The 25,924-nt window shown below is 44.2% G+C and overlaps 1 protein-coding gene across 4 annotated transcripts in view; it reads right to left on the bottom strand.

The window, feature by feature from the left end:
- LRP11 (LDL receptor related protein 11) overlaps nucleotides 1–25,214 on the bottom strand; it is a 47,212-nt gene extending 21,998 nt beyond the window's left edge. Inside the window, exons 1-3 of one of the 4 annotated variants that reach the window (XM_059177271.1) lie at nucleotides 24,217–25,214; nucleotides 15,844–16,001; nucleotides 1,319–1,526 (exon numbers count right to left, since the gene is read on the bottom strand). In XM_059177271.1, coding sequence (XP_059033254.1) covers nucleotides 1,319–1,526; nucleotides 15,844–16,001; nucleotides 24,217–24,838 — 988 coding nt within the window. In that variant the 5' untranslated portion in view covers nucleotides 24,839–25,214. The remainder of the gene's footprint in view (nucleotides 1–1,318; nucleotides 1,527–15,843; nucleotides 16,002–24,216) is intronic. The other 3 variants (XM_059177267.1, XM_059177270.1, XM_059177269.1) reach the window with 3 other exon arrangements.
- Between the last annotated feature and the right edge of the window lie 710 nt (nucleotides 25,215–25,924).

Raw genomic sequence — 25,924 nt, 5'->3', positions numbered from 1 at the left:
ATCATGGCTTCAGAGGGCGGCAGTGGCTAGGAGCTTGGTGCCATGCCAGTCCCCAGGCAGTCACCCTCCTTCCTCCAGGGACACTGGAACCTGGGTTGGATGGGGAGTCAGCTAGCCAGATTCAGGATGCTACTTGTGCTCTCTGTCCCTGCGGAAGGCAAATGATTAAGGTTGCCAAGTTCTCAGGATTCTAAAATCTTGCTTTGTTTCCAGTACACATTCTGACCTATGTGGGATGGAAGACAAGATTGGCGACATACAGTCATTTTCCAATCTTTTTACCCCTATTCCAACTGCTGGCTTAATTACCATCTAATTACCGAGTAATCAGGGATGGCAAAGACAAGCTGTGGGTTTACTAGAGCCGTGGCTAGTGACCATGAAGGCTCACTATGTGGGGGAGGGTCCGGGGCCAGGTCTATGGAGCACACCACCATCCGCCCAGAGCCTAGCACAGCCCCATGTACCCCATGATCCTGCAGACACCGAGAGTAGCTGCGGACCGAAGGACAAGACCCTCAGATACACACTTATCTGTGCATTTCTCCAGTAGGGAGTTGTGGTGGACTTCCCTCTGCAATACCTCTTCTTTAATGCTCTTAAGTTCCATACATATATTTCTTAAACTTGATGAGCTAATCTTAGAAACATAGGTGTTGGGGAAAGTAAGAAACATAGATAAATGAGAAGAGTGAGTTTATGTCGTGCAACAGAGTGTGAGACCCATCACATACATGTAAAGCTAAATTATTAGTGTATCTGTCTAATGTGTCCATGAAAAATTTTAAATAGTCCTTTTAAATTGACATACACAATTTAACAGGACTATTAAAATCTTTCATTTTAATTTGTTTTAAATACGCTTCTTAGCTGCACTCTCTGAACATACATATCATACAGACTGCTCACCTTTAAGCAAGATTCTCTCTGGGAAAAACCACATGATTGACTTTTGTAAAAGCAAGTCAGGTAAGATGAACCTAGATGGCTCTGTGGTTCACAGTCTACTCTTGCCCCCGGAGCCTCCACTACCCCAACCTAGCAGTGCCATAAAGCCCCAAATGTAATGGAGCCTATTTTTGTCACAGCTTTAGAGGAGACTCTTATTTAACAACAACCAAAAATAGAATGGAAGAGGGGTGCCTGGGTTGCTCTATTGGTTAAGCGACTGACTCTGGATCTCAGCTCAGGTCTTGATCTCTGTGTATGAGTTCAAGCCCTGGGTTGAGCTCCATGCTGAGCGTGGAGTCTACTTAAAAAAAAAAAGAAGGGAAGAGCCCATGAAATGCAGTCAGAATATCAAATGCCAGTGTAATACCATCCTTCCATGAAGAGCTGGTGTTGGTTGGCCACTGTGAATGCAAGGGAAGGACCTTCCTCTCACCTCCCATGGAGAAGGCCCCTGGGAGCACTGTCACTGAGACGTTGTCGGAGCTTCTCTGCCCGGCGGTGTCCATCACCGTGAGCTGAAAGGTGTATGTTCCCTCTTGTAAGTGGGACAGCTTGAGGGTTCCTGACTGAGGCACCTGACACCGAACAGGAAAGAGCACATTCAGTAAAGAGAGAAAGGCATGGAGTCCAGCAGCCCCCACCAGCCTTGAAGTAGTCCTGTGACTCGCCTCTCCATTCCTGGTCCAAGGATGTGAACTACTAAATCACATGTTATTTTGGCAGTTTGCCCCACTTGGAATTCACAATGCTCAATTTTATCTGGGCTGATACTATCCTTGACTGACAACCCTTCACCTGTCCTTAGCAGCCGCTGTTCCAAACCTCTAACTCCTCCAAGCTCCACACTCAGTGGCTGGTGTCTTCCTTCTCAGCAGATGACCTCATCTGCTTTGAGAAGAAAATCTGGAATGTAATTTCAGCCACAAGTATGGCTCCTGCACTCCCCTCATGCTGGGAATGCACCTGTATCTGTAGCTGTTGTCACCTCCTTTCCTCCAGTCACAAGATGAGCTATTGCTCCTGCACTCCAGGCCAATCCTCCGCTTCCCTCTCTGACCCTCAGAACACTGACCCATTAAATAACTTCTCTTTCAGATGGCTCTGCTATCACTATGCTCAAGTTTCTCTGGACCTAAAACAAACAATATCAAATAAAAAACCCTACACTCCAAGATCATCTCTAGCCACAAATCACATCTCCTTTCCATTGCAATGTACCCTTTCAAAACCTTGTTCATGCTGCACTTCTGCTTCCATTTGCTCCTTTTCCATTTGTCTTTTATCCCACCCATCTGGTTTCTTTCCTCACCAAACCCCTGATACTGCCCGTAGAGCTCACTAACAGATCTAGCAAAGGTCACCAGGCTTTCAAGGTAAATAGTACTTGCTAGCCTCGCCTCCCACCAGCTCCCTGTCCCCTGGCCCTCTTACTGTGTTTTATAATGTTGGCCACTCCCGGGTTCTGGAACTTCTGACATCCCTGGCTTCTGTTTCTGTGTCTGAGTTCCCCCAGCTGTTCCTTGCTGATCACCCCCAGGGACTTCACTTCTGCTCACTTCCCAAACCCAGGGTCCCTTGATCCTCCATGCCCCTCATACCACTTTTCAAGCAGCCTCCTGCTCATGGTGAAGGGCAATCGCTTCTGAGGCTCAGCTGTGATTTCGGGAGTCATGTTTAGATGCTCAATCCAGCTACCATATTTTTCAGCCCTCCCAAAGATACTATAATGGTTTAATATCCTATTTTTCCAGGAGAAACCCTTTCTGCTTAAATGAACTAGTCTGGAGAGCGGCTACAAATAAATCCTGACCATTACCTGGTTTATTACAGGGCTGCACTAACGCTCTTGAAGGCACAGAGAATTGCTGCCCCATGAGAACTATCCGACGGGGTTTGTATTCATGAAATCCTAGAACTGAGGTTCCTGCACATGACCCTGGCTTTGAGGCTTTGTCAGGACTATATACACACACCAGCAGAAGGTGTTACCATTACTCAGAGGCAATGGAAGGAGATACAATCGTTGCCACGTTTCAGGCCTCTCAGGAATTAGTCACCTGGAGCTCTGGTTAAGCACAGATTTCCCAGCCCAGCCTCAGAGTCTAACTCAGAGGGTCTGAGTGAGGGATGGGTCTGGGCATCCATGCGTAGCAGGCACACCCAGATGGCACACTGATGACACCAGAGGAAATGTGAGTGAAGTGGTTAAGAGTGGAGTCTGGCGTCCAACAGAGCTGGACTGGCCAGGTTCACCGTGTGCCACCTATGTGACCTTGCTCTAGTCACGTAACCTACTTAAGCCTCAGTTTCTTCATCTGTGATATGAAGTAATAATGGCACCTACTTTATAAGGATCAAACGAGATAGCTATGTAAAAAGAGCTTAAAATAGGGGTTACATAGAATTCTAGATATATATCAAAAGATCTTGAGATATAGTAAACACTTAAGTACATCCATTATCTCCCTTGATTAGTTCTCATCTCAGCTGAGTCACCCAGCTTTTATAGACAGGGAAATGAAATCTCAATAATATGACTATCACTAACTGAGACAGTGACAGAGTTGAGACCTCCAGGTGTAAAACCAGTTATAAGCAGTCCCATCACTCTCCTTGAAAAAGCTGTAAGCTGGACAGCTGGCAAAGAAGGCCACCAGTCCTTTGTGGTTTATTTCAAAGATAAGTTAAGCAGTGCTCACTGCCACATGGTTATGTGATCTTCAGGCCCAGCTATGCTAAGAGAACATCAAACAGGGGTCACTTCTGTGAGACCTAAAACACTACCTGAGGGGCACGCAGAGAGAAAGCTGAAGATGACAAGATAATTGCAGTCTGGAGTGGGACACTGATCCTTGGGAACAAAAGGGTGCTGCCAATGTCTGAGAACAGCAGAGATTCAGATGAGTGGGATTTAAAATGAGACAAGAACTGCGGTTTGAGACTGCAGGGTCGAATTGAACCCCTGTTGTCTTTCACATCCCATATCCAATCCATCCAGAAATCCTATTGGCTCTACTTTAAATATTTTATTTATTTGACAGAGATCACAAGTATGCAGACAAGCAGGCGGTGGGGAGGGAGGGGTTGGAAGGCAGGTGCGACCAGAGAGCCTGATGTGGGGCTCGATCCCAGGAGCCTGAGATCATGACCTGAGCCGAAGGCAGAGGCTTAACCCACTGAGCCACTCAGGTGCCCCTGTTGGCCCTACTTTAAAAACACATCCAGGGGCACCTGGGTGGCTCAGTTAGCTGGGCATCAGACTCTTGATTTTTGGCTCAGGTCATGACCTCAGGCTCCTGAGACCAAGCTCCCCAGTGGGCTCTGTGCTCAGTGCAGAGTCTGTTTGGGGTTCTCTCCCTCTACTTTTGCTGAACCCCCAATTACATGCTCTCTCTAATAATAAAATAAATTCTTTTTTAAAAATCCAGAATAATAATAATAATAATAAAAATGAATTTAACCACTTCTGATTACGTCCACTGTCACTGTCACCATCCTGCTCTGAGCCCATTCTGGTCTGAGCCCACCCTGTCTCTAGCCTGAGTCATTGCAGTAGTTGAGATATGCACCCCAGCGGGATTGGGGCCCAGCATCCCTTTCTTCTGGAAACTTCTCCTCCCATCTCTGTACACATGACTGTAAGGTAAGTGTCAGTTGTGACTTCTCTCTGTGGCTGCAGGAGTGTGAGGCTGAACCAAGGGGAGCCAATGACTGCAAGGGGCAAGCGATGGTAAGGTTGGTGCAGGTATTGGACTCTCACTCTCTCAGGCTCTGGCTCAGAATCAGGGAGGCCTTGCTGGGGGGCAGCAATGTAACAGGTGAGACCACTACTTATTGCTTCTTGGGACATATGGGTACATGGGCTGATGATGACCATACTGAGCCCTGCAGCCTCCAGTAAATTGCTGCAAGGGAGAGAAGCTGTCCCAGCTGGTCTGCCCAAGTGCACAGAAGACCTAAGTCAGCAGAAAGCCAACAGATGAGGGCTTTGCTGCCTGGGTACATGAGAGGAGAGGGTAGACTGTAGAATTGAACAGAATGACATTTGTAAGGTCAGGGCGACCCTGAGTGGGGCCGTACGGGTGAGCTGGAGGTGAAGCGAATGGAGATTTAAAGACACCAGGGAGACCCTGAAGCAAGGGATCCAGATGGGCCATCTTCGTGGGCCCTTTCATTATCCAGGCCTGTGCCCGAGCCCCTTGGATGTCAACATTTAACACACTAGGATTAAACTGAAAATCTGAGGACCTGGAGGTTGTTTGGGAACCCTCTTTTCAATGCTGGGGCTGGAAGGACAGAGCATCCCCTGTCAAAGAGGCCAAGGATCACCTGGGCTTTGGATGTCTCTCTCTGCCTTCCTAGGCACCTCCTTTCTGATGTGGGAAACACTGGTCCAGATCCAGACCATGGAGATAACCTTCAAAGTCCTGGGTGAGCTTATGTTTAGATCTATTCAGATTAATATCCCCTCCTCGACCCTCATTACTCATTTAGCTAACAAAGGGTATCTTTCCTTGAAATCACATATTTAGAATATTTAGAACAGTGAGATGGATATTTTCCCTTCAAGCCCCCAGGTAATCCTTCCAGATATCTTCTCATATTTATATGATATTGGGAAGGATTTAAAGTATTTTACAAACATTTTCTAAGTGTTAGGGTAAAAAATACATATAGGAGAAAGAGAATAAGACGACCGTTCTCCTTGTTTGAACCGAGAGGATTCAGGATAATATTCCCTGAGAACATGAGCCGATGTTCTTGACACCTGGCCATAAAGCAGAGTTTCCACAGACAAAAGATTAGTACTGCTTCTTTCTTGTTTCTTCTCCTACTGCCCTTCTCTCCTTCCTAAACTAGGGAAGATTAATATTGGTATCCTGGTTTGGCAAAATATGGGTAGAGTAGGTAAAGTGTACATAAGATCTCTCTGTATTATTTATTTTTCTTTATTTTAGTGAGAGAGAGAGAGAGAGCAGGAGCAGGGGGAGGGACAGAAGGTGAGAGAGAATCTCAGCAGACCTTGCTGAGTGCGGAGCCTGCCTCAGGACTTGACCTCACAACCCTGAGATCATGACCGAAATAAAAACCAAGAGTAGAAAGCTCAACTAACTGAGCCACCCAGGTGCCCCCTTTTCCTTTTTTTTAAGTAATCCTATACCCAACATGGGGCTCGAACTTAGAACCCCAAGATCAAGTGTTCATGTTCTACCAGCCAGGCACTCATCTCTGTATATTTCTTAGAAATAATATTATTTAATAATATAATATAAATCTATATGTAGATAAAACTTATAAATTATAAATGCATAATTATGAATCATATTTAATATAATATATAATATAGTATATAATATATAAGTATATAACAATATAATAAAAATATCAATTATAAATAAATTTATGAACATATAAATTAATATATAAATATAAATAATATAAATTTCTCTGTGTTATTACTTAAAAAGTAAAAGTATGTTATGTTACTATATAGGCCACTGGGCAAATGGCCAACTGTCCACTGGGCAAAGCCAACCCTGATTCTCATTTTCAATGGATTCTGATTTTATGGCACTAGGTCACCATACTCATAGGATACACATTGATTTTGAATGCTATCCGGCATGTCCAAAGTTTTTGCACTATAGAATGTGGATTTTTTCAATCTGAAAAGTTCAAGTCAATATAATTTTATAAGTCCTGTTTGTCAGAATATTAAGATTACAGAGATACATACCACAGGGCGCCCATCTGTGAAGTCTCTGACTTCCCTGAAGTGGATTGTAATCTCTCCTTCTCTGAATTCTAGGAGCACTTTATCTACATCCTTTTACAACTCTGCCCTTTCTACTTGGTGTGATAGTTATTTAGGTGTGTGTCTAATCTCCTCAACTGGTGTCAAGGGCACTAGGCCCTACAAAATTTTTCCCAGTGCCTTACACCCTTGCCCCTTGCCTTGAAGAGGGCCTCATACTTTCTTGTTTATATACAAGTGAGTAAATCTATTCTGTTTGTAGCTCAGCTGAACTATTGGTCAAAAGAGACCAGTATTTAAATCCCATGATGTTTAGAATTCATTATAATAGTGACCTCTCCTGGACTGCTCATGTTATGCTCTGTGTTAAGTTAAGTGCTTTATTTGCATTTTCCTACTTTGACCCTTACTGAAATTCTATCAAATGGTATTTTCCTTTACAGCTGAGGAAGCTAAGGCTTAAAGAATGAAATATTTTCCCCAAGTACATCCTGCTAGGGAATTGGCAAAACTGGGTTTGAGTCCAGGTCATTTGATTCCAAATTCCGTATGCACAGTGGTTCCAGATCCAACCTCCTGGTCAGCAGAGTAAGGCCTTCCAAGGTCCTTATTCCAAGAACCGTTTCTTAGAAAGAACCTAGGCACAGTTTATATACAGACTGGCCAGCTGTAATGGTCTAAGAAAAGCAGACAGTAAATCAGGTTGAAGCCCCACCTGACCGGAAGCACAGATAGACTACAGTCTCCTGTGATTCTGGAAGCCTACAGTGCTGTCGATTTATTGTCTGAGAAGTTGTATGTGTGTTTCTGAACAGGCAAAGAACTTCAAAGCTTCTACCCTTACTGGAATAGATCTTTCCTAACTCGGTTTACTCAGATTTATTTTTCATAAATTATATATCTCCCACCCCCAGGGAGATTATTTTTCAACATTTCTTTATAAGTAATGTTATTAAAAAAAATGCAATTAAATATTCAAGGTCTTGAGTATTGTGTAAAAAGAATTTATACCTAAGTGAGGGGTAGGCTACGTTTAAGCTCATAGTTAACATTGAAACACAGCAGCCATGAATTATTACCCTATCTGGCATGCTTACTTGGAGCTGTGAGTTCTAGAATTTGCTGGATTTTTCTCCCCTCTACACCCTTCATTTTTTAAGAAATCCTCAAAACCACAATAGACTATTCATTCATGTGCACCAGCTTATCTCCAGGTGTTACTTAGGAAATTTGTAGCCCTGGGAATCTTCTTTGTCCTGAAAATGCCCTGTGGGCTGCCATTACTTTTTGTCCTTTATTCAAAGCTTTGGGTGAATGGAAGGACTGAGTCCTAGGATGGGGGTGACAGTTTGAGGCAGTTCACCCTTGGTCCGGTTCTGTGGAGTGTGGTATATTTCACTTCTCTTCTCCTTCTGCTTTTGCTCTCATTCCCAGGAAACACCTAGACCTTCTGGCTTTCTCATTGTCAAAATTGTTCCTTCTTAAAGTCCTTTTGGTTGACTCTTTAGCCATTTGCGGTTTTGTTCCCTGTTAAAGTCCTTTTGTGTACCGGTGAGCGAGTGGAGGGAGTCTTTGTGGTTTGAGCTTCCTTTGGGAGAATCTCTAGAAGAACAGGACCCACGCAGCAACGTAGTCTTGCTTGGGTGTAAGACAAAGCTATCAAGAACTGTGTGAGGCACGCCTGGGTGGCTCAGTTGATTAAGTGGCTGCCTTTGGCTCAGGTCATGAACCCAGCATCCTGGGATCGAGTCCCACATCAGGCTCCTTGCTTGGCAGAGAGCCTGCTTCTCCCTCTGCCTCTGCCTGCCACTCTGCCTGCCTGTGCTCGCTTGCTCTCTCTCTCTCTCTCTCTGGCAAATAAATAAATAAAATCTTAAAAACAAAGCAAAAAAAACAATTGTGTGAATGGGGCGCCTGGGTGGCTCAGTGGGTTAAAGCCTCTGCCTTCGGCTCGGGTCATGATCCCAGTGTACCGGGATCGAGCCCCGCATTGGGCTCTCTGTTCAGCGGGGAGCCTGTTTCCCCTTCTCTCTCTGCCTGCTTCTCTGCCTACTTGTGATCTCTGTTTAATAAATAAATAAAATCTTAAAAGAAAAAAAAAGAATTGTGTGAATACCATCAAGGGGAAAATGATCTCATAATAAATAGAATATCATGATGTTTACTGTGTGTGGCTCACAGCTCCAGGGGCCTTACCTACCTGAACCTGTTTAACCCCAATAATAATGCCTTGAGAGGAGGGCTCCTCTTATTCTCATCTTACAAATGGCTTAAACCATCTGTCTCATAGGCAGGAAGCGGTAGAGCTAGGATTCAAAAACCATAGCAAAGTAGGTGCTCTGTTACAGTTCTTACCTGTTTGCTCTCTTACATTTATGATGAATTGATGTACTTGAAGGAGGAAGGAAATAGGTTAAGTGCGATATGAAACTCTCAGGTACCCAATTACCACTTTTCTCTCTCTCTCTCTTTTTTTTTTTTCAAATTTAGAAACAGCCTTCTCTCCCTCAGCCAAAGGCCTAGAATGTCTTGGACAACTTTTAATGAAATGATTTTTATTTTGTTTTTATGAAGATAGGAAATTGTTCAATAACTGAGAAATAACAATAGGTTTTGTGTACCTAGTTTCTCCTCTGATGAGGTGCAAAGAAATTGTCAGACAACACTCAAGGGTGCTTTGAAGTATCTGTATGAGTCCAGAGCCCTGAGCAATGTTGTTCTGCCCATTGTGCTTTGAAGGATGAAACAGATTTGGGGACTAGAAGAATGCTTTTGGAAAGATTAGCTGAGCAAACAATTCCAAAGTATTATTAGAATCCTAGTAAGTATAAGCACAGTTCTAAGCTTTGGGAGAGGAAGGGGAAAAACATCAAGAAAGGAATAAAGGGAGGAAGGAGGGAGGAAGGAGAAAAGGCAGACATGGCCCTTCTGTCAGTAAAACCTCTCTTCAGCTCATCGTTCCTTCTAAAAATACTTCTGAAAATACTTCTACGGGAATCTCTCGTTATTGTTATAAATTCTCGTGTGATTTACAGATTTTATGTATTTCTCTGACCTGTTATCAATGAAGATGTATAGAAAACAGAAGACAACAGATATAGTTAGTGTTTAATCTTCAAAGACCATGGTAGGTTCTCTGGAACCTATTGGTTACACAAGCAGGCTACCTTGAAAATTCTGCTCATTAAATTTTTCTAAAGTCTCTCAGTAGGTTTTTAAGTTGTCTCCTTACCATGTAAAGATTTGTTCCTTTTGTGAGCATTTTCAGAATTGACCCAAATTATATCCTGGGAAATCTGAGGAGGAGTAAGTGACAAAATGGCTCCTATACAAGGAGACAGTGCAATGTGAAATCCAACAGTTATTTTGCGCTCTCTCGTCCTATGTCAAAAAAGTCAACTATTGTTTCTATTTATGTTCCTTTCCCAGAAACCTCTTCTCTAAGGCTGAATTATAAAATACCATTTTAAAAAAGATCTATTGGAGGGGAGGAGAGGGAGAGAATCTCAAGCAGATTCCTTCTGAGTGTGGAGATCCACATGGGGCTCAATCTCATGATCCTGAGATCGTGACCTGAGCCGAAGTCAAGGGTCAGAGGCTTGGGGGTGCCTGGGTGGCTCGGTTCGTTATGTGTCTGTCTGCCTTTGGCTCAGGTTATGGTCCTGGGGTCCTGGGATTGAGCCCTGCATCAGGCTCCTTGCTCAGTGGGGGACCTGCTTCTTCCTCTTCCTCCACCCCTCCCCCTTGTATTCTCTCCTTCTCTCTCTCAAATAAATAAATAATATCCTAAAAAAAGAGAGAGAGAGAAAGGCTTAACTGACTAAACTACCCAGGCACTCCTATAAGATACCATTTTTATCTATTTGGGGGTGGTTTAAAAATGAGAATAATGGGGACACCTCTTGGTGTCCAACTTGGATTTTATCCAACTTGGATTTTATCAAGAAGGATCCATGTTCCTGTTTGCTCTGGTTTTTCTCTGTGCAGGAGCAAGGGGAGGGCCAGAGCGGGGAGGGAGAGGGAGAGAATCTTGAGCAAACATTGGGTTCTCAGTGGAGAGCCTGATCGGTGAGTGCTCCTGAGGGGTGGGGACAGTCAAAGGGCATAAGAATATCAAGGGGCATAAGAACAAGTGTATCCCATGTTGGGTTTTAACTTACTTGCTTTGCTGTGCTAGCCTAGAACTGCTCTCACCCCATTCCCAACAACCTTCCAAGTGAGCCCTATTTTGCAGCTGGATAGAGAACTGCAGTAACATTCCAGTAAACTGGATCCCATTCTCAGAAAAAAACAAAAACAAAAACAAAACAACCCAAAACCCACGCCTGACTTGACAGTCCCAATTTTCCTGTCAGAAATTTGGGGCTGTAGGGACACCTGGCTGGCTCAGTTGGAAGAACACCAACTCTTGATCTCAGGGTGGTGAGCTGAAGCCCCACATTGGGTGTAGAGATCAAAAAATAACATAAATAAACTTTAAAAGAAGAAGGAAATTTGGGGGTATAAAATCAGGCTACCCAAGTGAAAGGGATCGGTGAGATGGTGGCTGAAGGATGTTAATTTCCTTTAAAAGAAAATTCTCAAAATGTTAAAACTATGACTCTCAGACAAATCTAATATGAACATGATTCAAAGATTTTATTGGGGAGCCTGGGTGGCTCAGTGGGTTAAGCCTCTGCCTTCAATTCGGGTCATGATCCCAGGGTCCTGGGATCCAGACCTGCATTGGGCTCTCTGCTCAGCAGGGAGCCTGCTCCCCGCCCTGCCCCCCCCCAACCTGCCTCTCTACCTACTTGTGATTTCTGTCTGTCAAATAAATAAATAAATAAATAAAAACTAAAAAATTTTTTTTTAATTTAATTCATTAATTAAAGAGAAAACCAATAAGACATTCCATAGATTCAAAGGAGAATCTGAGGGGCATCAGGGCGGCTCAGCGGGTTAAGCATGCGACTCTTAATTTCAGCTCAGGTCACGATCTCAGGGTCCTGGGATAGAGCCCTGTGTTGGGCTGTACACTCAGAGCAGAGTCTGCTTGTCCCTCTCCCTCTGTTCCTTCCCCCTGCTTGCTTGCTCTCTCTCTCATAAAAATAAAATTTTAGGGATGCCTGGGTGGCTCAGTTGGTTGGGCAGCTGCCTTTGGCTCAGGTCATGATCCCAGCGTCCTGGGATCGAGTCCCACATCGGGCTCCTTGCACCGTAGGGAGCCTGCTTCTCCCTCTGCCTCTGCCTGCCATTCTGTCTGCCTGTGCTCGCTCTCTCCCTCTCTCTATGATAAATAAATAAAATCTTTAAGAAAAAAAAAATTTTAAACAAACAAAAAACAAAGGAGAATTTGAAGAACAGACAGTTATAAGCAGCCAAGAATGTTTTGATGAAGTTGCTAGCAGCTGCAAAGCTGAAACAAGTATCCTGTTAGTACCTATTAGGCACTGACATGCCTGGATTAATAGATTAATACCTTCAGGGGTTAAAATGTCATGTTTGAAATCCACTTTTCCACAGGGCGGAAATCAATTGCATCTCTACATGAAAAATCTATTTGTATTTCTCAGGACAAGACTCATTTGCATTACAGTCTGTTCTCTATAATCTCTAAATGCTAGCCTTGAAGGACCTGCTCCTCCACCCCCAGCATTTCCTTAAAAGCTACTCAGTAATCTCTTGCCACTTCAAAGTCTTTAACGATGTTTTATTATAATTTTAATCTACAAATGGGGATGTGCCTGCTTGGGAGGCTGGTTTGAGGATGGCAGAGGGGTCCAAAAGGCCTGGCATTGAGTGTGTAGCTTAATCAATGACAGTTTTATTATGATGAAGTCACAGTCGGACGACAGTTTACTTTGGGAGCATTCGTGAGTGTACACCATTATAAGACAGTCACAGTCTGGTAGCAAATGGCTCTCTTACTGCAGACTCTGTCACTTAGATCATGGTTGTATAACTCTAGATCTATCTGCCAGCACATTATATACTTGGCTGGGGAGTTGGTCCATATTTCCGTCTTGACGGCAGAGCAGTCAGACGTAAAAGCCCATGAGAAATGCCTAATTTTGTTAGGCCTTTATAAATACCTTCAATAAATTAAATACTGAATCATCAGCATTATTTTTGTTCAGCACTCATATACGCAATTCATTGCTTACAGAATAAAGCTTTTAGTAGCAAATACCCAAAGCTAGATGATAGTGGAGGCAGATTTATAGCTGCTTGAACAAATATGTCCCAGAAGGGCCAATTACCAGTCAGTGTCCATCTCAAGGGAGCTCTCTAGTGGTATGATCGATGGCTTATCTGTCTACCTTTCCTGAACAACCTTGGTTCTCAAAGATTAAATAAAGATACATTAATTTTGCAGCTGACAAAATGCATCGAAGGATAATAAATATGCTTGGATAACTCTCAATTTTCAAAATGATTTCTGTTGTAGATGAAAACCAAAAGGCTGAGACGTAAAAAGAATAAACTTAAAGTCCTGCATTCGGTTTCAATGAATCAATTATACAAATACAGGATGAAGAGGCCATTAGGGCAGTAGTTCATGCAGAAAGATGAAGCAGGTTTTAGGTAATTCTGTTAATGGAAAACTCAACCTGAATCTGTTGTGTGAAGCAGCTACTAAAATAGTTTATGTAAATTAAGCTTCATTAGTAGAAGTAGAGACAATGTCTATATCATAGGAGGTCATAGTCTATCAGGAAGAACCACGGTTTACATATGGGCTTTATAAGGGTGTTAGATTTTTTTTTTTTTTTGGAGATTTTAAAAATTTATTTGAGAGAGGAAGAGAAGCAGAGCACAAACAGGGGAAGGGCAGAGGGAGAGGGAGAAACAGGCTTCTTGCTGAGCGGGGAGCCCAATGGGACACTCCATCCCAGGACCCCAGGATCATGACCTGAGCCAAAGGCAGACATTTAACTGACTGAGCCACCCAGAAACCTCAACATTCTTTCTCTTTTTTAAAGATTTTATTTATTTATTTGAGAGAGAGAGAGACAGAGATAACGAGAAGACAGCATCAGTGGGGTGGAGAGGGAGAAGCAGGCTTCCACTGAGCAAGAAGCCCAATGTGGGACTTGATCTTAGAACCCTGGGATCATGACCTGAGCCAAAGGTGGATGCTTAACTGACTGAGCCACCCAAGAGCCTCTCATTTTTTTTTTTCTTCAAAAACTTAAGTGGTTGATACACAGAATAAAAGGATGTGTTGAGTACTTTTCCAAAGAGAAGATCTAGTCCAGTACACAGAAGTAATAGGAGGCACATCCTGTTGGCCTAATAATTAGAGGTGATGAAAGCTGTTATAGGATGTGATGTGAAGTAGTGAGCTTTCACCTCCGGAAATACCAGGCAGAGAGTAGACAACCACTGGAAGGGGCTCCTAGATGGATGGGGGTTGGGTAAGATGCTGATCAAAGGTCCAGGCAAGTCAAAGACTGTATGATCTTTGAGTAAATAATGGAAATAAATTAGTCTTGAAGGATCAGCAGATTATTGCTTTTGTTCTAAAAGAATATAAATCAGTGCTTTCCCACAGAGGGAAGACCCTCTGAAAACATGGGAAGTAGCTGACAGCCAACTGCGAGGCCTTAGAAGAAACCAGCCCTGCTGACTCTTGGATCTTGAACTTCCAGCCTCCAGAACACTGAGAACTTTCTGTTGGTGAAGCTGTCCAGCCGGTGCTAGTTTGTTACGGCAGCCCCAGCTGACCGATATAGACTTTTTCCACCCCTCCAACTGAAGTGGTTCAGCCAGGAAATACTCCTATCTAGGAAGGATCCTGATAGAGTTAATAAGAAGCCACTTGCCTCACAACTCAAGGTAACCTGTGTTGATCCCTCAATTCCATTTCTGGGTATTTCTTTAAAGAAAACAAAACTCTAATTTGAAAAGATACATGCACTCCCCCATGTTTATTGCAGCATTACTTACAATAGCCAGGATAAAGAAACAAACTAAATGTCCACTGATGGACATTCTATATATATAGAATATATATATATATATATTCTCAGCCATAAAAAGGAATTTTGCCATTTGTGACAACATGGATGGACCTTGAGGGTATCATGCTGAGTGAAATAACTCACACAGTGAAAAACAAAGGCTGTATGATCTCTCTTAGATGTGGGATCTAAACAAAGAACTTGAGCTCATATATACAGAGAATAGATGGGTAGCTGCAAGAGGCAGGGTGTGAGGGGTGGGTGAAATTTGGTAAAGTAGGGTCAAAAGGTACAAACTCCCAGTCATAAAATAATTAAGTCATGGGATGTAATGTACAGCATGGTGACTATGTTAATAACACTATACTATGTATTTGAAAGTTACTGAGACTAAATCCTTTAAAAAAGTTTTCAAGCCTTCCTCAAAAAAAGAGTTCTGATCACAAGCAACATGTTACTATGTGAGGTAACAGATGTTAACTAGGCTTATTGTGGTGATCATTTCACAATATATATAGATGTCGAGTCATTATGTTGTTCTTCTAGAACTAATATAATTTTTTATAGCTAATTAAAAACAACAACAAAAAAAAAACCAACCCAGAAAGATTGCTGGACGTAGGCCGCCAAGGGGAGAGTGACTCATTCTCATCGGTAGCAACTCCAGATGGGCCCACATAAGCCTGAGGAAAATCAGTGGGGAGTGCCTAAACAGGAACACTTCCTCTCACTTGCTAACTCAGTTACCTCACGCTGGCCTCATTGCTAGGTGAGGTGGTTGCTTTCTGGAGTGTGTGAAGAATTCGTTTATTCTATTGTTATTTTCCTCTTTATATTCCTTCATATTTTTAAAATTTTCTACCTGCACCTTCAGCTAAGAAAAGAAATAAAAAATTTAAAAAGTAATCTGAGTAATTAAAACAAAGCCTGAGTCTTTTCCCTTGAGGTGTTTTGCCAAAAAAGCAGCAAGAACAAGAGAAAGCTTCAAAACAAAGGATCAGAACACTTTTTACTCAGTAGGAAAGTAAATTCATATAATAAACCACCTTTTCATCCACCACCCTTGCGCATTCTCCATCTGACACCTCTTCTGCCAGCTTACAGATATTTTGGGAACAGGAGTAGAAAAACATTATGAGAGATCACCTCAGGGAAATTATTTGGAGCCGCTACAACGACGTCACGAATTACCTTCATGTCCACTGATGGGTCACCCTGCAGGAGTGTCCATTCATACTGGACAATGGCATGGTCATCCGTGCTCTCACGGCCATCCAAAACTACTCCGTCTGTAGGTAGTTGCAAGATCACATCCCGCCCGGCCTTGCTAAGTGGGGGCTTATCCTTTTCTGTGAAAGAAAATCAACAGTTTACAAGAGGGATGATCCCCTATTTTATTATTTTTTTAAGATTTTATTTATTTATTTGACAGACAGAGATCACAAGTAGGCAGAGAAGCAGGCAGAGAGAGAGGAGGAAGCAGGCTCCCTGCCGAGCAGAGAGCCCGATGCGGGGCTCAATCCCAGGACCCTGGGATCATGACCTGGGCCGAAGGCAGAGGCTTTAACCCACTGAGCCACCCAGGCGCCCCTGATCCCCTATTTTAAAAATAATTTATTTAAAGAAGTATCTTGTTGGCTAGAATAGATGTAATCCAGCAAACAACTACTAAGAGAATGTATAGCAACTAAAAGTCATTTTCTCACTGGTTTTCATCATATTCTCTTTACATAATAAACAATAAAATAGCAACATAGTAGGAATATGGACTTCAACTATAACAGGTGCAGAAGAGGCAGTGTAGAGCATCAGCTAGTGGCAGTAGCTAGAACAAGGTGGTGGGTACAAGACCCAGTACTAAGCTATCCATTCTGGAGTAGTACTTAAATTCTCTAGAGTCAAGTTTTCATTTAATTCATAAATAATTTAAGTTCAAAATTCTATTAAATGAATTTATCAAGGGGCACCTGGGTGGCTCAGTGGGTTAAAGCCTCTGCTTTTGGCTCAGGTCATGATCCCGGAGTCCTGGGATCGAGCCCCATATCGGGCTTTCTGCTCAGCAGGAGTCTGCTTCCTCCTCTCTCTGCCTACTTGTGATCTCCGTCTGTCAAATAAATAAATAAAATCTTAAAAAAAATTTTATCAAAAAAAGACTTCTGAAACACATCTTTTTTTCTTTTAATCCACCTTTGATAGGGATTTTTTTTTCCGTTATCCTTAAGTTTTTAAAATACAAGTGATATAAAGTGTTCAAAGTGTAGAAAATAGTTTGGAAAGTTAAGGCAAGTTCTTGGATTCATACAACATAAAACTCACTTAGAAATTTTCCAGAATATAATTTTTAATCTTGGAACATAGAAAACATTCACAGGTTCTAACAACTAATTTTTATTTATTTTTAAATTCTTTTTCCTGGGGCGCCTGGGTGGCTCAGTGGTTTGGGCTGCTGCCTTCGGCTCGGGTCATGATCTCAGGGTCCTGGGATCGAGCCCCGCATCAGGCTCTCTGCTCCGCAAGAAGCCTGCTTCCCTCTCTCTCTCTCTCTCTGCCTGCCTCTCTGCCTACTTCTGATCTCTGTCTGTCAAATAAATAAATAAAATCTTTTTACAAAAAAATAAAATAAATTCTTTTTCCTTTTTTTAAGATCTTATTTATTTATTTATTTGACACAGAGAGAGAGAGCGCGAGGGCACAAGCAGGGGGAGTGGCAGGCAGAGGGAGCGGGAGAAGCAGGCTCCCAGGGAGCAGGCGCCCCAAACAACTGATTTTTATAACAGAAGCTGGCACAGAGTTTCTGTATGATAGCAAAAGAAGTATGTATTTACCTTTGATCTGGAATGGTACTAAATAATTCAAGGCTAACCTGAAGTAGTGTTCACTATCCACTAACCTTTAACTGATCACTGCTTTAGTGCTGACGGATAGGAGAAGCTTCATACAGAAAACATATCTAAAAGCAGAGTTGTGAATATTTTATTGATTTAGGTTTATTAGTAAACTTGCCCAAATGCACTTATATCTTGAAGAAAATTAGTAATACAACTGGGGGAAAATCTATAGGTTCTTGTAATTTACCCTTTTTGGCATTCACTATTTCCTCTTTCCTCCCACGCTGAAGCTCTGCCCAGATTCTGGCCTGGATTCTTCCTTAACTTTCTCTGAATGCGTTGTGGAGACACTGCTCTCTTCCTCCAGAGCCCCAGCTGCTTCCCAAGCAAACATCTAAGGGCCAACCCAGATATCCCAGCACCTGAGGCTAGAAGCAATCCTATTTGTTTCTCACTAGGCAACAAATGTGACTGTTGACACACTACAGCTAAAATGACTTTTTTGAGATTCTAATCTGATTGGGTTATTTCTCTGCTTAAGAAAAACTCTTCAACAAATTACCATGATCTTTCAGAAGTTGTCCAGCCCTATCTTCTCATCTACTCATCCTCCCAATATCCACACAGAGGTTTTCTCTAAGGGGCTGGCAGCTCTTAGAGCTATGGCTTTTCTGAATGAGAATGCTGTTGGTAGCCTCAAAAAGAGATGGCTTTTTTATTAGCCCATTTATAGGGAATAAGCACACTTGCTACTGCCAATGGTTACATTTGTCTACTGAGAAGATGAGTCCCATTTGTTGTTGGTGTTGTTTTTTTGTTTTTTGTTTTTTACTATTTTATTTATACATTTATTTGACAAAGAGAAGCACGGTGAGAGAGGTAACACAATCAGGGGGAGTCAGAGAGGAAGAGGCAGGCTTCTTACTGAGCAGGGTGCCTGAGCAGGGATCATGACCTGAGCTGAAGGCAGATGCTTAATGATAAAGCCACCCAGGCTTCCGGGTGTTGTTGCTGTTGTTGGTTTTTTTTTTTTTTTTAAATTTATTTGACAGACAGAGATCACAAGTAGGCAGAGAGGCAGTCAGAGAGAGAGAGGAAGGAAAGCAGGCTCCCTGCTGAACAGAGAGCCTGACGTGGGGCTCAATCCCAGGACCCTGGGATCATGACCTGAGCCGAAAGCAGAGGCTTTAACCCACTGAGCCACTCAGGCACCCCTGTTTTGTTTTTTTTAAAGATTTATTTATCTGAAAGAGAGAAAGAGAGAGAGAGAGAGGTTGGAAAAGGGACAGAAGGAGAGGATAGAGAGTTGTTTTGTTTTTTTTTAATTTTTTTTACTGTCGGAGGCAGGCCCCTGGCCAGGGCGGCCTCCACCATTAAAAGATGGCGCCTGGCTAGTTGCCAGGTTAGGATTGCCTCAGGAGACTAAGCAGAACGCCCAAAGAGGAAGTAAACAGCATTGGTTGCTAGCGAAGTTGTTCGTTTAGGTGCACAGCCTGATTCGCTCCCTCCTGTATCCTGCTCACTGATTGGTCATGTAAGCGTATATAAGTGTGTAGACTTGCGGAAATAAGGAGAGAGAAATGCATCCGAACTGGGGCTTCTTGTCGTCCTTGCGGGTCGAGGGGTCGAGGGCGATATTTTACTTGACCAAAAAAGATCACAAGAAGGCGGAGAGGCAGGCTGAGAGAGAGAGAGAGAGAGAGAGGAGGAGGTAGGCTCCCTGCTGAGCAGAGAACCCAATGTGGGGCTTGATCCCAGGACCCTGGGATCATGACCTGAGCCGAAGGCAGAGGCTTATTAACCCACTGAGACACCTAGGTGCCCCAAGGAAAGAGAGTCTTTAAGCAGACTGGGCACTGAGAGCGGAGCTGGATGGAGCTGGACATGGGGCATGACCCTGAGATCACGACCTGAGCTGAAATTAAGAGTTGAATGCCTAGGGGCGCCTGGGTGGCTCAGTGGGTTAAGCCTCTGCATTCAGCTCGGGTCATGATCTCAGGGTCCTGGGATTGAGCCCTGCATCGGGCTGGGGCTCTGCTCAGCAGGGAGCCTGCTTCCTGCCTCTCTCTCTGTCTGCCTCTCTACCTGCAGCTCTGCCTACTCGTGACCTTTCTCTCTGTCAAATACATAAATAAATAAAATCTTAAAAAAAAAAAAAAAAGAGTTGAATGCCTAATTGACTGTATCACCCAGGCACCCTAAGACAAGTCCTATCTTTATAGTCATTTAAAACAATGAAGACTCATAATTCAGATTTAAATAAGCCACACAAGCAACCTTTGCCTAAAAAGAAATTTGTTTTACCTTTTCCATCGCAGAGCAAAGAACTAGTATCTGAGGTCTTTATTCTGCTTCTCCCAGGTAAGGAAAGAGGTGACAATTTTGCTACTAATAAGCCATTTTACAGAGTGTTACTGAGAACTTTCTTTTGGCTCTGGAAGTTTCATTGCTTTCCACACAATGGTTTACCATTTTATAATTCTGGAAATCATCTTATATTTTGCAGTAATACATTATAGTTAGCAACTATTTGCATGAAAATTTGTTTTAAAATACTTTTTGTAAGTAAATAAACTAAAATATACCTATACAATATAAAAAACAATGAATGCTATATTTTTAAGCTCTCAAAGATGTAACCCCAAAGTCTTAAATTAGAAAAATTAGGTAAGTTCTGAAATATCCCACATAATTACACAACTAATTCATCCTGCCTCTCCTGGAAGAAGGAGTTTTAGTTGTTTACTTTTCTTTAGGTAAGCTTTAAGATATGATATATGAGCATAGCAAAACCCTCATATCTTCCACACTGTTGTAACAGAAGTAGCAGATACATTCCCTCCTCAGTTCAAGTCTGGGCAAATTATGCTGCATAATGTATTTGAAATAAGTCAGAGCTTATCTACCCAGGAACAGGTCTTAAAAATAAACAACAATCAGAAGAGGAAAGGAGTGTGCTATCATTTAAAAATATTTGACTTGCTGGGACACCTGGCTGGCTCGGTTGGTGGGGTGTGGGACTCTTGATCTCAGGGTTGTGAGCTTGAGTACCATATTGGGTGTGGAGATTACTTAAAATCTTGAAGGGCTGCCTGGGTAAGCTCAGTCGGTCAAGCAACTAACTCTTGATTTTGGCTCAGGTCATGATCTCAGGGTCATGACATGAAGACCGGCATGGGGCTCTGCACAGGGCATGGAGGTTACTTGAGATTCTCTCCCTCTGCCTCTCTGCTCCCCCGTCCAACACCTGCTGTCTCAAAACAAAAACAAACAAACAAAAAATCCCCACCCAACTTAAAAAAAAAAGCTTGGCTTGCTGATAAAGAACAAGATAAAGGTAAATTTGAATTTTCATCTTAAACTGCAATAAATCAATGTTAAGTACTATAGAAACACTGATTTCTTTTGAAAACTAAACACACTTGGTCAGAGGCAAAATAAGACTCATACCAAATTTGAAGAAGCATATCAAGTTAAGACATTTTGTACAGATAAGAATATTGCTAAGTAATCTGATTTACAACACACTGCTGTGAACGAAGCCTTAATAATAACAAGGAGGTTTTGCAACCTAGATCTGAACTGTGTGGACACAAATGATATAGAGGAGGTTGAGAAATTAACAGAGACTCCTGAAGTCGGACAGAGAAGGGGGCAAGACTAAGGGAAGAGGCTTAGATACTATGTGTCAAAATCCATGTGGTTGGTTTTTGTGATTTTCTTTTTTCATTGTGTCTTCTTCCTAATTGTAACACTTCAGGAAAAGATTATTCACAACCTCAATGTGACTATCATCATTTTTGGTGTGTAGCGTTATTGTCTTTCTCTGTATGAGCTAATGATAATAAGTAAGAGGTGCCATTTATTGGGTGATTTCTTTGTACCAGGCTCCAGGCTAACTGCTCATGAGCCTTAACGTCACTCAACTTTCACAAATCTCTGGGGTAGGTATTATCATCTGCGTCAGACTCATGAGGAAATGAGAGGCAGAGGCTTAGTTGCCTAACATGACACAAATGATAAATTCGTCAGTTTGGATGTCAGCCCAGATCTTTCTAAATATCCCCAAAGTATATCCAGTTATAGGAAATATAAATTTTATATCCTGAATTAGCCTACTAACTTACCAATATGTTCTATTTATTGATATTTATTCATATATTCTAGTAACATTAGTAACATTAACAATAAATATTGCTACTAATAATAATAATTATATTTACTTATATATTCTAGCAACATTTCTAGTTATGTTACCACATAAATTTCACAGTTGCCACTTTAATTTTTAACCTCTGTTATTGGACATATAATTTATCAATTTTTTTCACCATTATAAATAATGGCACAATAAATTTCCTGGCTCCTACTTTTTCTTTAGTATGGATCACTTTCCCATAAAAATATCCCAGAAGAACGAATGACCATTTTAATAGTGTCTGCTATGTATTTCCTATGAGACACTTGGACACGGCTCCATGACTCATGTGTGGCAAGGCCCTTTATGGCAGTTTACTTTCTCTCACAGAGCCTTCTAGTACACTGGGGATTATAATGGAACCTAGATCTTTGGCTGTTGTGAGGAGAGTGAGTTCATGTGTCTAAGGACCTTATAATAATGCCCAGCACCAAAATGAGCAGCTGTGACAAACGTGGCTGATGGGTTCTGCCATAAATTTGTGCCATCTCATTCCACGTGCCCCTTCATCATTTCATGTTTTTATTAATCTCAAATGGCCCCCTGACAAATTCTCTGCAAGAGCTTTTCCAAATGATATTCATGCTCAGTTAGCCTCCAACTCTGTATACTCACAAGAGTTGGGAAAAAAAGGCAGTTCTAGAAGGAAAAACGTAGAAGTTTGAGATGCATAGAGCTTTAAGAGGTTAAGCATCTAGGCAAGGCAAACACAGGGTGTGTGGGTAGATAACCTTTGACCTAGCTGCAAATGAGGGCACCTGGGGACCTGAGCTATACCCTTCTAGTGACATGTTGCTGGGGATCTGAAGTGTGAGTATGACAGTGTTTCCCAGAATGAGGATAGAGCCCTGTGGCCACACATTTTTATCCCTAACATCTACATAATTGAATTCCCAGACAAACACCCCTTAGGGAAGGGAAGGGGAAAGAAGGAAGAGGAAAAAAAGTGACTCAGAAACTCCTACTACTAAACCTAACTTAAAAAAAAAATTTTTTTTTTAAATTTCCATGAGCATATTCTTCCCTTGCTTATTTTCCTTTTAATTTCCTCTAGCTTATAAGAAACCTGGTGAGGTTGGTTTCTTCCAGATGTGGAGCGAGAACAAGAGAAAGGGTTTGTTTCTTCACTGCTGGGATTTTTTTAGTCCATGCTTGAGCAAGGAGGAAGAATGTGTGTGTAATAGCCTTGGGGCAGGCTCAGGGATGTTGGTGGAGTTTGGTGGAGGTTGGTGGACACTGAAAGTGTCTCTTGCTTTTGCTTCAGGAAGAAAACTTTGGGGTTCTTTCCAATGTCTGCCTCAGGGTTGATCAGTCACAGGGTGGCTTTTGATGTCTGCTCCCCTGACAAGGGTCCTGTGCTTTCTCTCAGGTGGAACTGAGTAAGGAGATGGGCCCACCTGTGGGTATGGTTTGGACCTCCAGGTCCTAGAGACTCCAGATTTCCAAAGTGGCTGAGGCTCCCTCCACCACCCCCAATGTCGCTATATCATTCTTATGTTATCATAAATCAAACAGCAAAATGCAATCAAACACACAGCCAACCACATGTGGGCCCAATCAAGGTTTTCTTCCCTCAGTGGCTTTAATTTCCAACTACATTTTTTTTTTTTGTGCTTCTTGTATGGGCTTTGACTATCATTCATAGCATCTGCCTGAAGTAAAACCACAGAATGAAAAAAACTTCATTAACTCTTTTAAAGAGGCGTGCCTTCAACTTTCTTATTTTCAATTAAAATCAAATCCCTTCCTAGCCTTCTTTACAAAAGGGACCATAGTTTATGGGAATCAATTGGACCCACTTCAAAATTTCTGACACCAAGTTTCCCTTCTCATTTTTGTCTGATGAAAGCCACTGCACATGGAATCATGAGTTCTGGGAGCCAAGCTCAGAAACGGGTGTGCCACGAGCAGTCTTTATCTAATTGGATTTTGCTCCTGCGATTACTCGACACAAACCACGACTTATAAAAATCTAAGCCTACTGAAAATCTGAGCCTAGCGGTCCCTGGGTGACTCAGTGGGTTGAGCCTCTGCCTTTGGCTCAGGTCATGATCTCAGGGTACTGGGATGGAGCCCTGCATAGGGCTCTCTGCTCGGTGGGGAGCCTGCTTCCCTTCTCTCTCTCTGCCTCTCTGCCTACTTGTGATCTCTGCTTGTCAAATAAATAAATAAAATCTTTAATACAAAAAAATCTGAGCCTAAGATAAACTTTTTTTTTTTTTCTCCTTTAGAGCTTTTCTCCTCCTTTAAATCGAATTTCTGTGAATCCTCTCAGATTAGCCTCAGGCTAGAAAAATCCCAGAAGCAGGCCATGGTGCCCTCTCTGCCCAACCTTCCGGGTTTCTCAGAAACCATCTATAAAACAGGAGTCAAAGCCATTCCTCTGGATGCCCCCGAACTAAAATCCCTTGGAACGAGGTTGCTTCATCTCTAACTTGACTGTACTGCCCAAGTGGTCTCCCGGGGGCCGCCACCCAACAGGTGTCAGGACAGCAGGGCCCGGAGGTCTGGCCCGGCCTCCTCCCGCGGGGTGCTCACCCGTGCGCGGCGAGACTTCCAGGTCTTCCCGCCGGCCGTCCAGGGCGCGGCTGAGGCTGTAGCTGCTGTACCCACGGTGCAGCGCGAACTTGCACACGCTGCGTCCGCGGACGGTGCAGTTGAAGAGGTAGCAGCCGAGCGCGGCGGGGGCGGCGGCTGGGGCCGCGGGCCGCCGGGGCAGCTCCACCACGGCCACCGAGCAGCGCGGCTCGGAGCAGCAGGCCGCCACGCACTGCCGCCAGTCACGCACAGCCGCCGGCGCGCTCAGGAAGCTGGCGCCCGCGGCCAGGGAGTCCTTGGTGCGGATGATGGCATCCCGCATGGCGCTGTAGCCGCCGCCGCCCGGGCCCGGGCAGCCCTCCTCGGGGGACCCGCCGCCCGCGCGCAGCTCCAGCTCCAGCTCCTCCTGTGGCCCCTCCTGCTGCAGCTGCCGGCGGAACTCCTCCAGCAGCTGCTCCACTCCCGAGAGCTGCGCGTGCAGCTCGGACAGCGGCGCGGACGGCGGGCCGGACGCGCGGACGCTCGGCAGGCACAAGCAGAGCAGCAGCAGCCCGCGTAGCGCCAGGTGCCGCGGCGGCCGCCCGCGCCCCACGCCCGCGCTCTCCGGGGCGGCGAAGGCCATGGCGGCCGGCGCTGAGGCAGCGGGCCTAGGAGGGGCCGCAGAGCGCGAGGAAGGCGGGCGAACGCCGGACCCTGTGCCTGTCTGGTGTGGCCGCGGCGGCCGCTAGGCCCGGTGCCTCACAGCGCGGCCTTCTCGGGGCCCGGCTGTGCCCCCGAGGCCGCGGGCGCGCGGTCGCCGGCGGGAACCGCAGCGACGGGAGGCATAGCCGGCTTCGCCTGGCACCGCCGCTCGTACTTTGGGGAAGCTTCCGGGAACGCCCGCGCCTCTCTGCCCGGACCCGGGCGCGCTCTGAGGCGGCCAGAGGGCCTCGGCGCGGATCAGCACCCGGCCTGTGAACAGTGGCCGCGGCGGGGGCGGAGGCGCGCCAAGCCCCGCCCAGCTCACCTTCCCCCGCCCCCCGTTCGGCCCCGCCCCCCGCCTCCCACCAGCCCCGCCCCTCCCGCCTGCTGCTCGGCTCTCGGCTCACGTTGACCCCATCTGCACACCCGCCTCTGCAGGCTCCTCCAAGCCGGGAGGGCGCGCGAGGGAGACCTCTTGGGTGGGTTTCTAGCGGTGCTGTACTGAGAATGCATGGGCGACAGTGGCCCTCCGAGTCTTGGCGGGGGATTGTGCCTAAGCCCACTCGGCTTTATTGGCACGCGAGACCTGATTGGGGAAGCTCAGATCTTTGTGACCTCAGGGTCTGGTTTAGAAAGCGGACTTGAACTGGGGAACCAGTTCCGACAGTCTTTGGTCCTTCACCTCCAACGTCCCCGTCACGTTCGGGTCCCCAGATGCACTTGGGTAGCATAAGGCGGGCAACGCTGTTGAAAAATATAAAAGTCAAGTAGTCACAGGCAGTCTATGTCCACAAACACAACCGGAAATCTGAACACATCCAATTACGAGGGCCTGATGACTTAACACTATACAGCATGTAGAGAGGCCGTCAGCTTGGATCATGCAAGATCTAGTGAAGACGTAATTTATTTAATTAAATTTAGCAGATTACCTTTTCCTTCATGGAGATACGCTTGACATGTAACATGTTAGTTTCAGGTGTACGTAAGGATTCAACACTTGTATGTATTGTTCACGGATCACCGC

This window comes from Mustela lutreola, chromosome 6, assembly GCF_030435805.1.
Source record: "Mustela lutreola isolate mMusLut2 chromosome 6, mMusLut2.pri, whole genome shotgun sequence".
In the NCBI taxonomy this organism is placed as follows: Eukaryota; Metazoa; Chordata; class Mammalia; order Carnivora; family Mustelidae; genus Mustela; species Mustela lutreola.
This window is presented reverse-complemented; position numbering and strand designations above follow the sequence as displayed.